Genomic DNA, 15,973 nt, shown 5'->3' with positions numbered 1-15,973 from the left:
GCCTGCATGTATGACAGTGTGTGTATGTGAGAATACCTGCGTATGTGACAGTGTGTGTATGTGAGAATACCTGCATATGTGACAGTGTGTGTATGTGAGAATACCTGCATATGTGACAGTGTGTGTATGTGAGAATGCCTGCATATGTGACAGTGTGTGTATGTGAGAATGCCTGCATATGTGACAGTGTGTGTATGTGAGAGTGCCTGCATATGTGACAGTGTGTGTATGTGAGAGTGCCTGCATATGTGAAGATGTGTTAAAAAGAGCGGTTGCATGTATGAAAGTCCAGTCAGACGGCCGTATGAAGGAGTCCGCATCTGTTGCAGAATTCATTTCAACGGGTATTGTGTGTTGTCCACATCCGTATGTCCGTTTTGCAGAGCCACAAAAACGATAGAACATGTCCTATTTTTGTCCACAATTGCAGATCATGCGACGCACAGCGCCAGTCTCTGTGTTTTGTGGATCCGCAACTTGCGGACTGTAAAGAACGGCTGTCTAAATGGGCCCTTAGACTGGCACCACAAGGTGGCTGTGGCTGCAACACACATTGTGCAGCCAAAGATTGCAGCGACACTACGCTACATCACAGCTAGTAAAAGTAAATGGGGCCGTGACCTGACGGTCACAAAAATCCAACCTGCTGAATTTCTTGAGACTTTTCGATTGTGATTTTAAGAAACTTCAATGCCACAATGCGACCCCATTCATTTTAACTCAATGCATCGCAGCATTGTGCTGCTGTGGTCCTTGGTTGCACGACAAAAGCACTGTGCAGCCTTAAAGGGGTCACTGTATCTATTAGTTTTTTTTCATTGGTACTGTACTTATTAAATGTTGCTTCCTGGGCCAGCGTTGCGCTCCTGGTCGTTATATGCTGCAGGTATTGTATATGTTTATGTCTGTATGTGTGGTTTGGGGAGGGGTGCACAGGGGCCCTCTGCTGTCTGTGTCCGCCCCTGGATACTCCAATTTATGCTTCTCCATTGACAGTATTTCACTGCCTCTTTAGATAAATCTAAGTATTTACACAGCAACATTTTTCTTACTAGATTTTATGATTGCATTGTAATATTAAATACAATTTTAAAGCTTGCACATTTAGTTCATTATATTATAGTTCATAAAATTCGACAAATACAGTGTTGGGAAATGTTCTCAGGTCTCAACAAGTGCACATTTGTCACTGCATAGAGATAAACTTCACTTTTATTTTGCAGACTTAGATGAGTGTGATGGCAATCATCGCTGTCAACATGGCTGCCAAAATGTGCTCGGTGGATATCGTTGTGGCTGCCCCCAGGGATATGTGCAACATTACCAGTGGAACCAGTGTGTGGGTGAGTAAGCGAAAGAAAATGAGAAGTGTTAAAAAGGGAAATAGATGGACAGCTAGATAGACAGACCGATCGATAGATTTGACAGACAGACTATGGACAAATCCATTAACAGAATGCAGGCCCATTAGGCAATGGTGGGTAAGAAGAGTGTGGTAATGCGCTTACATTTCTGTCACTACTTTAAAGGGGTTTTACAGGAGAGCAATTAAAAGACAAAAGATTAATATTGATTATTTTCATCCCAACCGGACCCTATTTTTAAAAAAATCTTCCTCTGGAAAAGCCCTTTGTGAAGTCACTGTATGTCATTGGCATGGGGTTGCTAAGTAATCGATACAAATGAAGAAAACTATTAAAAAGAAATGTTATTCCAGACACTTGCTGAGACTATGATTTCTTTCATTCTATTAATCTTAATCTTTTCTTCTGGCAGATGAGAATGAGTGCTCCAGCCAGTCAACATGTGGCTCTGCCTCCTGCTATAACACTTTGGGAAGCTACAAATGCATCTGCCCCTCGGGCTTTGATTTTGAGTCCTCTTTTGGTGGCTGTCAGGATGTAGATGAGTGCTCAGGTTCTGGTGGTGGAAATCCTTGCAGCTATGGTTGCTCCAATACTGATGGTGGCTATCTGTGTGGATGTCCAGCGGGATATTTCCGAGCTGGCCAAGGGTGAGAAATGTTGTTAAAAGTTGAATGGTACCTTTACATGTAATAGTAATTGGTAATGTTAAAGAGGTATTCCCGTCTGGGACATTTATGCCATATCCTATCTATATGCCATAAAAGTCCCAAATGTTAAAGGGTTTTTCCAGAATAGCCATGTGACGATGAACATGACATCACAGGCCTGATGAAAAGGTTGCAGCTCTTGCCCAAGCACTGCAGCCCCTTCAAACCGCTGATTGGTGGGGATGGGGGATGTCGAACCTCCAAAGGTTTGATATTGATGGCCTATCCTGAGGATAAGCCATCAGTATCAAAATACTGGAAAACCTCTCTAAGCATTGATTGATAGCTTGTATCCTTTCATCTGATAACTTCCATCCTTTCATCTGAAGTAAGGGAGGTGAGGTTTCCAGTTAAGTGGTAGTGTGTAAAGGAAGGTAAAAATGGCATCATTGCACTGCGCACAATGTAGGGTTGCAAAGTTCATTTATTTCAGTAATGCAACTTAAAGGTGAAACTAACATATGAGATAGACTCATTACATGCAAAGCGAGATATTTCAAGCCTTTATTTGGTATAATTTAGATGATTACAGGCTTACCGCTTATGAAACCCCAAAGTCCCAATCTCAGGTCCCCTTTGCTCAGGGGATATGGAGTAATTGGCTGACTACAGTGTGACACTTTGAGCCTAGAATATTGAACTTTTTCACTAAATTCTAATTTTAAGCTGCATTAACACAATAAATTTTTTGAGGTTCACCTGTATATTGCTTTAGTCCCAGGTAATGTATTGCTGCTAAAATACTATGCATTATATATTCTTGAACCCAAAAAAGCTTTATTTTCTTTTTTGTGCACTCCTTTATTAGAGACGAACAGATATTTGCGCCTTTCATGTTTAGTTTACTTTTGCCACTAATGAGTGAGATAAGCAGGATTTAGATCTGTATATTCTTCTGCAGGCACTGTGTATCAGGCCTTGGATTTGGCAAAGGTGGTTACATCCCAGCTCCAATTGAAGAAGATGAAGAGAACGTCCTATCCCCAGAGAACTGTTATGAATGCAAGATCAATGGTTATCCAAAGAGAGGAAGGCAGCGGCGCAGTGCTAATGGAACCTCTGAACATGAGGTAAGAACAAGCAAAAGATTTAACAGTCATATCAATACCACCAGAGATCCTACAAGTAGTACTGTAATACAGATGCCACAATATCTTTTTAAGCTTATGGACAAAGTTTACTCATCCTTTAAAAATATTAGTTTAACATATAATTGTAAATCACTTACCCGTTTCATCATTCAAAGAAGAGCTGTCATGTCTGTTTAAAAAAATGCATTCCCCATAAGATAACAATTCTTCTCTTATAACTCTGCATTGTGCCATTCCTTTGTTATTCCTCCTGAAAATGTATAGCTAAATTGACAACTGGGTAGCGGTTCCCTTGTCAGTGTGGCTTTTCCCTTCATGTTCTGACACTGCCTTGCCAATGTTCTCCACATTCAGGAGAACAAATCCCCTCATCTCAGATCCTCCAGGTCAGGCGGTGTCTGGCAGATATTACACAAATGTAAACTAGCCAAATAATAACTTTAGAAAGGAAAAATGATGCCTCTGTATTTATCCTAAGGAACATGTTAACTAATTTGCTTTAAAGGGCTTCTGTCAGCAGAAAAATGGGTATTAGCCTGGCTGACATAAGTGATGTACTAATGTCAGCTGAACATAACTATATTAGTGCCACCTCACTGCGTTCTGCCGTTATTGAGAAAAAATAACTTTTATAATATGCAAAGGAGCCTCTAGGAGCAGGGGGGTGCGGTTGCTCCTACTCCTAGAGGCTGCGCTCTCCCACCTCTGGCCATGCCCTGCTACACTTGATTGACAGGGCCAGGCAACATTGGTCTCCGCTTGCCGGCCCTGTCTCCTGTGGAAATCTCGCGCCTGTGCCGTCCCGTTCAGTATTTTACGCAGGCGCAGTGAGTGAAGCTGGCGAGCTTCCTTCACTTACTGCGCCTGCGCCGAATACTTAACTGGACGCCGCAGGCGTGAGATTTCCACAGGAGGCAGGCCCGGCAAGCGGAGACCTAGAGGCTCATTTGCATATTATAAAAGTTATTTTTTCTCAATAACTGCGTCATGCAGTGGGATGGCACTAATATAGTTATGTTCAGCTGACATTAGTACATCATTAATGTCAGCCAGGGTAATAACCATTTTCCTGCTGACAGAAACTCTTTAACAAACTACCGGTAATTGTTTGGAACATAAACCTAGTGACGGGATGGCTGACAGTTTGCAGCTAAGCAAAATTAGACCTGTTCAAGTTTTTATTAAAGGGATTCTCCGGGAAATAAGAAAATGAAAATACTTTAATATTACTTTATTATAAATATATTCTCAAATACCTTTCATTATTTATAGTGGCTCGTTTTGTCTGGGGAGCAATCATCAGGGGAACAAAATGGCCGCTGTCCCATTAGCTCACACAAAACCTGTCCTGATCACACAGGAGGACAAATTACTTTACAACACTGGGGTAAAGAGCTGCCTCATTCTCCTACTTGTCAGGGATTATGATCCTAAATACAGATGAGAAGAACTTTAGCTGAATCTCTGTATGAATGGAGTTCATGAGGAGACATTAAGTACAGACAGGACAGACTGTGGTAATGTGTTGCTGTGGTAATGGACACTGCATACAAGTGCTGCTGCTCATTATCCACACCTCACCCTCCTCTCAAGTATAAAAACAAATAAAGTGCCCCAGACAATAACTAAAGCCAAGAGGAATTTGTATCATGACAGATATCTATTATATTATAAAAATGAGTTTCTGTCTGGACGTTTTTTATGCGCGACCAAACGACTGGACCGATCTTCACCAAATTTGGCACACAGGTACATCAGATGTCCAGGAAGTTTTTAGACTGGGTCTCAGCTCTCTAGGACGTACCGTTCCTGAGATATTCCCCATAAATGACCTGCATTAGCCAATACAAGCCCCCAAGCCCCCAACTGCCATAGTTTCCACACACACACAGTTTTATTCCAGGTTTCCATAACAATCCAGCCATTTTTCTTCACTGCTATAGCTTTAGGCTAGGGCTACATGACGACATGCACAGCTCAGCAGACAGTATCACTCAATAGACTTAGATACACAGCAGACAGTATCACACATGATAGGATTAGATACACAGCTCAGCAGGATACACAGCTCAGCAGGCAGTATCACACAACATAAGATTAGATACACAGCTCAGCAGATAGTATCACACAGGATAGGATTAGATACACAGCTCAGCAGACAGTATCACACAGGATAGGATTAGATACACAGCTCAGCAGACAGTATCACACAGGATAGGATTAAATACACAGCTCAGCAGACAGTTTCACAAAGGATATGATTAGATACACAGCTCAGCAGACAGTATCACACAACATAAGATTAGATACACAGCTCAGCAGACAGTATCACACAGGATAGGATTAAATACACAGCTCAGCAGACAGTTTCACAAAGAATATGATTAGATACACAGCTCAGCAGACAGTATCACACAGGATAGGATTAGATACATAGCTCAGCAGACAGTATCACACAACATAAGATTAGATACACAGCTCAGCAGACAGTATCACACAGGATAGGATTAGATACATAGCTCAGCAGACAGTATCACACAGGATAGGATTAGATACACAGCTAAGCAGACAGTATCACACAGGATATGATTAGATACACAGCTCAGCAGACAGTGAGGGGGGGTGCTGTAGAGGTCACTGTTATGGGGGAAACTGACGATATCTTTTAACGACACACAGAAACGTTAAATTTAATAGATGAAATATACCCGTGCGAAGCTGGGTCCTTCTGCTAGTACTGTATATATATCATTTTTCTACTGCATTCAGCATAGCATGCTCCCATTAATGAGAGGGTGTGTGGGTGGAGCAGCTGCAAAGTGAAAGTAAAAATCCCAGCATGCATCACAGCAAGCATCTTCAGAGGAGTGATCACATGACATCCCTGGCCAACTGTGATACCATAGTAACAACAGTACCTTAGGTGTCATTTCATCAGTGCTTTAGCATACCTCCCAACTTTAGAATAGAAGCAAGAGGGACACTATGGGCCAGATTTATCATTACACTTACATCTTACTCCACTTTTACATATGTCCAAAGTCACTTTTAGCCAAGTCAGATTTATTAATGGACCTTTAATACTGTGATAAATGTGGTTTGACGGTAGCAGATTATCCTTCAGTAAGCAGCTTTACAAAAGTTGCACGTCTTTACGAAAAAGTCGCATAAGATAAGCATGGTCCTCACTGGAGTGAAATTGTGCAATAGTAAATATGTCTAGAGATTCATTTACCTAAGAAAACACGTCCACTTTCAGAAAACTGGCGAGCATAGTGCAGAGCCAATAAAAGTCGCAAATTTTTGTGCAGTTTTAGCAATTGCGCAAAAATGTGTGACTTTTTCACTCCATTATTTTGACTTGAGCTAATGATAAATCTGGCCCTATGTGCCTAACGCTACTTTCACACTCGTGTTTTTTGCAGATCCGTCATGGATCTGTAAAAAGGGTTCCGTTAGCAAAACAACAGCACTCTCATTAGAAGAAAATAGAAAAAAGATTATTCACCCATGTGAACACGATGTTTGTGTATATATATATATATATATATATATATATATATATATATCTACAGGTCCTTCTAAAAAAATTAGCATATTGTGATAAAGTTCATTATTTTCTGTAATGTACTGATAAACATTAGACTTTATCACAATATGCAATTTTTTTTAGAAGGACCTGTATATATATATATATCATAGTTCCTGGCTAGATGTCCTGCTTTCCCTGTTGGTTGCAATGGGTGTGGCCTAATAGGACATGTGGGCGTGGCTTAGCGGGTCGGCTGTGTGTTGGTAGTGCATGGGGATGGCGATTGACTAAGTAGCTACTGCAGTAGCTGTTTGTAGAGAGGGAACAAGCAGCTGATTCCTGTCACAGTTGGAGCGGGCAGCTGGGAGCCGACCACTGACAGGAGCAGACTGCACATGTGCATGGACGAGCTTGCTCTCAAGCTCCTCCATGTGGTGTGAAGCCATGGACGAACTCAGCTGCAAGGTAGAGCAGGACTAAGGGGGCGTGGCTTATAATTGAGAGAAAAGCAGGCAGATGTGTTTAATGAAGTATATTAGGAACTTCATTTTTCCCTGCCTGCCACACAGTAGTGGAAAGTATTTAAAGAGTGGCCAACCCCTTTATGTATTTTTTCATTTTTTAAATTCATGGAGAGACCCTTATATATAGAAGATTTGGAATATTAATAAGCAAAAAGTTTTCTAATTTAGGCACTTATAATGCACAGTGTATTTATATAGAATTTAACTATTTATTTTGGTTTTAATGCAGAATCATATCAGCCTGGCTAGCGTTGACATAGATGCTCCACTTAAAATGAGCTTGAACATTTCTGACTTGATAAATAAACAACATATCATGGAGCTCATGCCAGCTCTGGTGCCACTGGAGAACCATGTACGCTACATTATCTCTCAAGGCAATGAGGATGGCATCTTCCGCATTCACCAGAAGGATGGCTTAAGTTTTCTCTACCTTGGACGCAAGAAGGTGGTTCCAGGCTTGTATAACTTGGAGATCGCCAGTGTGCCTCTATACCGTAAGAAGGAACTGCAGAAATTAGAAGATGAGAAGGACTTCAACTACCTCAGTGGTGAAATAGGCCAAGCACTCAAGATGAAAGTTAAGGTTCAACTTTATTAACACCATAAGCAGACACTCCTCATGTGGCCTTCACAAGATCCGAACTTTACATTTATAGAGAAAGTCTTCTTCTGTCTTGTGTATAATTAGCAAGCTTTTGAGTCAGAACCTCAGCACTAAGACAAAAATTGATGGGAAATGTGGAATATGATTTCAACAGTGACCAACGTCCGTATGTATTTTGGGATTTTGTTTTATTCATAGTATTTTTGTTGTATAAAAGTTGGGAGTGAGGTTTAAAAATACAAGTTGACAGGGTGAGAAAAAAGTACAATGGATAGGATGCATTGGATGTTCAGATTGAAACCAGCAGATGTATACAAAGATGGAGGGTGTGTAATTCATTTGTCTCCTTTTAAACCGCAAGACAAGGGATGTTGACAGGAGAATGAAATTAGTGCCTTATGATAGAAACAGTCATGGTTTTACCAGTAATGTTGCAAAATCAGGTGTATTTTGAACAAGAGTACTATAAGACTGTACATATAATATTTGAAGGTAAATCATATTATATCTGAGGATTGGTTAGGTAGATGCTACAAATGATTACTACAAATCCAAACTTTATATTTTGGAATTATGTGCAATAGTTATCAGTTCTTTGCATAGAAGAACTGTTAACATTTGCTATTGTATCAACCATGTGTGTAAACCAACTGACATGAGTGAAGCCTGCAAGATATATGTAAAACATAATTTAGTTTACAGCCATAGTTCTCTTTGTTCTTATCTTCCATAATGTCAGATTTTTTAGGTAGCCCCCAAAAATATTTCGGTTTTATCTGGATCATAGCAAAAAAGTACCTATAGATACCGTCCCATTAGGCACCAAGTAAAGTGTGGTCAAAAAACGAAAACACAAGTATTATGCTTTTAAACAAAGCTATATCTTACTTTACATAAGTAAGCAGAAAATAATAAAATAGATATTTAAGATAAACTAACATGTCACCGGCCAAATGTTTGGAAGCTAGCTCATATGATGGTGACTGGAGGTGCACTTTTTTTATTTATTTTTAAAGAAAGAGCTAATAAAATCTCAAATGGTTGTTACACCAAAAACACCACAAGCTAGAAACATTGTATTTTTATTTATAAGACACAAAAATATTTAAACTAGTTGATTAGAAGGATATCTGATGCTTCCAGTTGTTCCATGGCACTACGTTTCGTTATAGGTGCAAAATCTTTTAGAGGCATTGCCTCTGGGAGACACATTACCTCCTTTGTTCAAATTACTGTAGTCTTCTAAGCTCAGGCTGCAAAGGTAAAGGTAAGGATCCTAATATAATATTATATAAGTAAAGACAGCGGCAGAGAACTGGTTTGCCTTCATGTGCCAGGTATGGCTGGTATACATTAAAATGTAATTGAGATTCAGTAGTGAAAACCATTCCAAAAGGGCAGCAGATGAAACTATATCTCAGTCTGTGTTTTTCCTTCTACTGGACTGCTTGAAAAAAAACAGGAGGGAGAAAAATACAGATAGGATGGTGCTACTTTAGACTACAGTATGAAATACACACAATACTACCTGACACTGTGCTTTATCCATCCCATAATGGTGCTTTATCCACCCATCCAACGCTTAGATAGGCTCGGTTACTGCACTGTACATCCTTTTTTTATTTTTTTATTTTTTCGTTTAGATATATATTTATGTATAACCATGACTGTTAACTGTTGCTCATTTTGTAAGTTCATATTCCTGTAGTATATATATATATATATATATTTTATTTGATACGTTTTTGTTTTTTAAAACTCCCGAGGGCAGCCACTTTTCTTTAATATGTGTGAATACTGTATTGTTGCCGAAAGAAAATCATAAACTTGAAAAAAAGACATTAGCTCTGGAAAATACGAGACGTTGTGAAATACTATGTTACTAGACGGTGCTACAACAAATCATTTCATTGTAAAAATCATTTTTTTCCAGTCTTGTGTTGAGCCAAAAGTGTTATTTTTAGAGGAGGGAAAAAAATCCTTCTATCCAATGTGGTCTGATGCATTGTTATATTACATTTCAAACAGTGTGCTATATTTTTGTTCTATTTGTTGTTAGGCACATATGATAATTTTGTAAAACTTTTCATAATTGTGTTTTTTATCAGAAGCAACAGCAACAATAAAATTATTTTGGGTAAAAATATAATTTTTGTCCTCAATAACCAGAATCTCGATGTCCATCAAGCATATAACAATAGTTTACATACCCAACATCATTCATATATCACCTTGTGAGGGATGGAAAAAGAGGTGAACATATGTATGCGAGTGGAAACGGACAAAGGAACAGAAGGAGAGGGTAGTGGTATTTGGTATAAATTAGAAATTGAATAACATTATCACAATGGTCCATATTGTTACCAAGTATTTCTATTAAAGGTTTTTTCTGGTGTACAGTTTTGATGACCTCCTCAGAATAAGTCATCAATATGTGATTAGTAGGGGTCCGACAGTCAACACCGCTGCAGACCAGTTGAGGAAGCAGTGCTCAATTGAGTGCTGAGGCCTCCTTATAGCACATGCCATACACTGTATAGTGCCTGAGTTTGGTATTGCAGCTCAGGCCCATTCACTTGAATGGCAGTGAGCTTAACCCGGGCCATGTGACCGATGAATATGATGTCACTGGAAGTGACCTCTCCAATTCAGCTGATCAGCAGGTCTATTGGGATTCAGCCCCCCAAAAGTATGTTGAAAGAACTTGTTTCACCTGTAAAAGCATGTGGCGAATCATCACATCGCAAACGCATCACAATTCACAGTAAAATATGCACGACATTGACCAGTGGTATTTGGTCATGAGGGAAAAACAGAGTAATATTCAGTACAACGAAAACACCCTTAGAGCATAAGAGCATCTTGATACAGTGGGACATATGTACAAAAGACTGGTGTTTCATAGGCCGTGGGAGTAAGATGCAATAAATGTAAGGTCCATGCATCATATGAGGGTGAGTCAAAAATGATCCGCTCTCTGGATATAGAAGTTATTTTAAAGGGGTTGTCACACAAAAAAATATTCTATAGTTTTCCTATCAGCATCTGAATTCTTTTGTAACTGCATGTAATTTAAAAAAAATAGCATAGCCACTGAGTGATTCAATATGTCCAAGGGGATGTAATACTGGGAGAGTCACTTGTTCTGAGATTCACATCCCCACCTATCCCTTGGTTGAACTTGATGGACTTACAGTATGTTTTTTTCGTACCATATTAACTATGTAACCATGTGAGGTACAGGGCTGCTTCTTTCTTTGTTTGAAAGAGATTGTCATGTACTATATGATGTCGGATGTAAATAGTTTACATTAGTTATGGGATAACCCCTTTAACCACTTCCAGACAGGCCATTTTCCCTTTTCTTGATGAGGCCTAATTTTGCAAATCTGACATGTGTCACTTTATGTGGTAATAATTTTGTGATGCTTTTACTTAACGAAGCTATTCTAAAATTGTTTTTTCGTGACACATTGTACATCATGTTAAAGGTAAAGCTGAGTCAAATTTGTTTTACTTATAATTATTAAAAAAAACTAATTTACAGAAAATTTAAGATAGATAGTTATACCTCATAAGATATGTATTAGATAATATTCACCATATTTGGTAATGTTATTTTTTTTTTTTAAGAAGTTAGAAGGGTTAGCATTTTAGAAGCAATTTTTTAAAATTTTCAAGAAAATTTCCAAAATCTATTTTTTAAGGACTAATTTAGTTCTGAAGTTACTTTGAGGAGCTCACATAATAGAAACCAGCCATAAATTACCCCATTTTAGAAACTACACCCCTCAAACGATTTAAAACTGATTTTTGAAATGTTCTTCCCTTTAAGTATTCCACAGGTTTATTTTTGCTAGACAAGCTGTAGGTTGGCACCATTTTGGGATACATTTGGCTTTTTGATCGCTTTTTATCTATTTTTTTGGGAGGTGAGGTAGGCAAAAATTGAAATTCTGTGTTTTTTATTTTTAATGAGGTTCACCATGTGGTATACTGTATATGATATGATAAGTTTATTCTGCAGGTTGATATGATCATATAACCATTGATATATAAATATATATAGATATAGCGTATTAGTAGACTGTAGACTTGTATTTGTTTTAATAAATATACTTTATTATTCATAATACAGTGTATAGTGTTTTTGGTAGTCGACACCGTAGTAGCAGTAGTGAGTCACATGTAGTTCAGTGTAGAGTGAGGCAACAGAGGTAGTCTTATATAAGGTATAAATAGGCGGAGTCATCAACAGACGACTCATGCCTATTTATGAATATTAATTATTGAGATTACCCAAAATATCAATAATTAATATCCCTTTTTACATATGGCGAAACCAAATTTATATAGTTTTTTCATGCTTTACTACTTTTGCATAATAAAATCCTTTTTAATAAAAATCTGTTATATTTTGCATTGCCATATTATAACATCCATAAAATTTTTACTTTTCTAGAGGGCTTGCCTTTTGCAGGACAGACTTAACTTTTTATTGGTACCATTTTTGGGTACATAAGACTTTTTGATGACTTGATATGTTTTTTGGGAGGCAAGGTGACAAAAAAAGCTGTTTTGGAGTAATTTTCAATTTTTTTCATTTTTTTAAATGTTTTTCACCTGATGGGGTAGATCGTGGATATGGTCTTGTGTGAGGGCTTGTTTTTTGTGGGATGAGGTGAAGTTTCTATTATTAACAACTTTTAAAAAGGTGGGGTTTTTTTACATGTGAAACCATTTTTTTTAAAAACACTTTTTAATTTTTTTATTTTACACTTTTTGTCCCCACAAGGTCGTACAAGACCTCTGGAGGACATTTAAAAATTTTTTTTTACTATTGATTTCTACTGTAACTGGGGCTGACATAGAAGCCTACGTATTCCTTCAGTAAAAAAAAAAAATTTTAGGCAGAGCTGCAAGCCACAAATGCACCTCTGTCTTCACCACAAAGCCATGGCTGATTTGCAAATGATTTGCCACATAATCCACTGTCACTCATCTATCCAACAGAATCAGTTCATATGCACACTCAGTGTTGTCATCAGTCGTGCTTCATGACTTGACACTCTGTCCATTTATAAACACTTCCTCAAGACACTTAATGACATAAAACTTTCTCTATACTAGTGTTCCAAGTCCTTGATAAATATCTGCACCAGACACACCCTCAGACCACAAAAAAACAAATCACAAGTAAGAGAGTCGTTTCTCACACTGCAATTACAAATGAACAAACGTAGCAAGTTCAAACCTCCACAGCAGTGCGGATAATTTTTGACTCAAATTGATGCTCAAATGGATGCCAATTGTGCGTAACTGATGCACAGGATCTTTTTTTTTTTTTTTTTTTTTTTTTTTTTTTACAGGATCTGTTTTTTGCTTTATTTTTCTGTTCTTCTGAAAGATTAGAAGAATGGAAAAATAACTGTGTTGTAAACTCTCCTTTAAAGGCAACTTGTCATTGCTTTAAAAAAAAACAGTAACATGATCCCTCTTTATAAAGAACTACATTTTAAAAGAGCCTGGCTGGGCATCCGTGGAAAGTCTGTTACTGTTTCATGCTGCCATTGGTTGGAAGAAGATACAAGGGCAAAATAAAGTGTTGGGCTGCAACGCGGTCTGCTTCATAGTTTTTATTGGTGTGTCTGATGTGTTTTAAAATTTTGTGAGTAGAATAAATAGTACATTCTCTTTAAAAAAATTATGTTGGTACACAATGTTTTAATTGTGTTAGATACTCAAAGTACTTGGGATATTGACCTTCAGGGTTAACAATGGAATTTCTTGTGGGACTTTAAAGATCAGCTACTCTTAAAGGGGTTGTCCGGGTTCAGAGCTGAACCCGGACACACCTCCATTTTCACACAGGCAGCCCCCCTGACTTGAGCATCGGAGCAGTTCATGCTTCAATGCTCTCCTTTGCCCTGCATTAAATCACGCAGGGCAAAGGCTCTTTTGTTTACAATAACACACTGCCCAGCGAAGTCTGAGCAGCTGGAAGAAGAGGCTTCAGCTCCTGCAAGGGACCCCATAAGTCACCGAGTCTACGAAAAGTTTACTTCCGGCAAAGAATTTCCTATAGGAAAATGGGGCTTCAGAAACATGTGGACATGAATGTATGTTATATGTATGTCTGTCTTGTACTAATGGAACAAAGTCCTCAATCCCGGACAACTCCTATAACTACAAAGTAAGACACAATTATATAATATCTACTGGAGAAGGAGTTGGGCGAGTACTTTTAGAGTGATGAGGTATATTTTTGGGATGTGCCAGAAACAAAAGTTCAATCCATGGAGGTCCCATCTCTCAACCAATATGGACAACTTTGGGGCAATTTTTTTATTACCGAACTTTACTTATTTTGGGCTGTAAATCATTTTTCCAATTGGTCTTTATTAAAATTTTCCAGTAGCTTTCCCTCTACAGCCTTCCATTTCACTATGTCTGTAAACTATTGTTTCTCCTTCTCAGTGAATCTGTATGGCTACTTTACCTGCGTCACGTAGCTCTGGCATAGAATTCCAAGAATCGTCCAGACACAAACCGTAGCATGCAACAGTTTGTCTCCTGCTGATTTTCTGCATTTTTGCCGGAATGTGGCCAAATCACCACTGGATCCCATTATACTTAATGGGGCAGATGGACATTCCATTTGTATACTGTATGAGCTGGGAAACAAGAAATAGGCATACAAATGAAGATGTCTGAGCAGCCCTCTGATGGCTTAACTGAGAAGAAGAAGCAACAGTCTGGAAAAAAAACTGATTTTTAAAAAAAAATATAGATCAATTAAAAGTTGTTGTTTTTTTAGCCCAGTATAAATTGAATGCTTTAAAAAAAAAAAAAAAAAAGCTGCCCCAAAGGTGTCCATAGCTTTTAGAGGATCTTCTGCTATTCTGCTGTTTTGGCACCAGATATTATCAGTAAATTCTGTGTGGTAGGGGCCTGACTACTGGGTTCTACCTCAATCCCTGGGATACAGTTCTCTAGTCCCTGCTCTACCAATAAAAAGGTGGCACTTGGAGAATCCTTTTAAATAAAATATATCATTTTTCATTTAAAGGAAATATATTACCAGGAAGCACTGTTTTTCAAGTACTTTCAACACTGTTGTGGGAAAAGAAGATGTTTTGAATTTTGTAGAAACTGTGGGGGACATTTATCAACCCATGGACACTAGAAAACTAGCATGAAAAAGAGACAAAGTTTGGAACACAACGACCTTGTTTCAATGTTTTGTGGCTTCTTCTGGGTTCTGTGCCCTGCTTGGTTCCAAAAAATGGGCAGAGCAGGGTTGGGAGTGGGCAATATTGGGCTGGGGATAGTGCAGTGGCCAGGTTTGGCCCGAACGCTACACTGGGTCCCGCAGACACATGTCGAGGTGTCACTACTGCTGCTACTCTCTGAGAGGGATGGTAATGCATGGCCCACCCCAATGGGAGCCTGGAGAGTCAGGGTCCGCAGTAAACCAGGGTGCTTCTTTACTGGAGGGATTCAGATGCAAAACAATACAGGCGAGGCGTAGGGCTGGCTTGTCCAATTCTCCTTCTTGGCAGAAGAAGGGTTTGATGCTGAGGAAAGGCCTAAGCTATCTGTCCCTCTCTCTCTCAGAAGGCTGGCATCCTGGTCAAGGGCACACGGTCTGTAGCTCAGTAGTCTGCGTGGCTCCTTGGTCACAGGGCTAGTGACTCATGGTCTGTGGCACAGCATCCCCATCTCAGCATCTTTTTGCAGGCTGGAATAAGTCTTCCACTCCAAGCACTGGTCCCTAACTGCAGCACTCTAGGGGCTCTGCTCTCCTTATATACACTGTCTATCTAGAGTGGAACCTTCTAGTGGGATGGGTTGAGTGGAAAACCTCAGCACATAAAAATACATTGTAACACTTTCTGTCTCTCATAGACTTACATTAGAGCTTCAATGATACTCAATGGCAATGACACAGTAGTTTTCCCAGACGAAAAAACTTTCCAGACATAACAACATAGCTAAAACCAGACATTCAAAAGGTCAGACTGTCTGCTTTTGGTGGTAAACAACGTCTGGCTTTTTCCCTCCAAATCAAGCTCTACTTTAAATTCTTTGGCAGCAGGGGAAATTACCAGCTTCTCATTGAAAGTCCTAACAGTCTCTTAGCGT

At 38.9% G+C, this 15,973-nt stretch overlaps 1 protein-coding gene across 1 annotated transcript in view; it reads left to right on the top strand.

Annotated features, from left to right (window-relative positions):
- The window catches only part of LOC122946111 (fibrillin-2-like), a 160,276-nt gene extending 148,480 nt beyond the window's left edge, over positions 1-11,796 (top strand). Inside the window, exons 62-65 of the mRNA XM_044305466.1 lie at positions 1,224-1,343; positions 1,777-2,014; positions 2,976-3,144; positions 7,451-11,796. Of these exons, the coding sequence (XP_044161401.1) occupies positions 1,224-1,343; positions 1,777-2,014; positions 2,976-3,144; positions 7,451-7,822 (899 nt within the window). The 3' untranslated portion in view covers positions 7,823-11,796. The remainder of the gene's footprint in view (positions 1-1,223; positions 1,344-1,776; positions 2,015-2,975; positions 3,145-7,450) is intronic.
- Positions 11,797-15,973: the final 4,177 nt, after the last annotated feature.

Source organism: Bufo gargarizans, chromosome 1, assembly GCF_014858855.1.
Source record: "Bufo gargarizans isolate SCDJY-AF-19 chromosome 1, ASM1485885v1, whole genome shotgun sequence".
Classification (NCBI taxonomy): Eukaryota; Metazoa; Chordata; class Amphibia; order Anura; family Bufonidae; genus Bufo; species Bufo gargarizans.
This window is presented reverse-complemented; position numbering and strand designations above follow the sequence as displayed.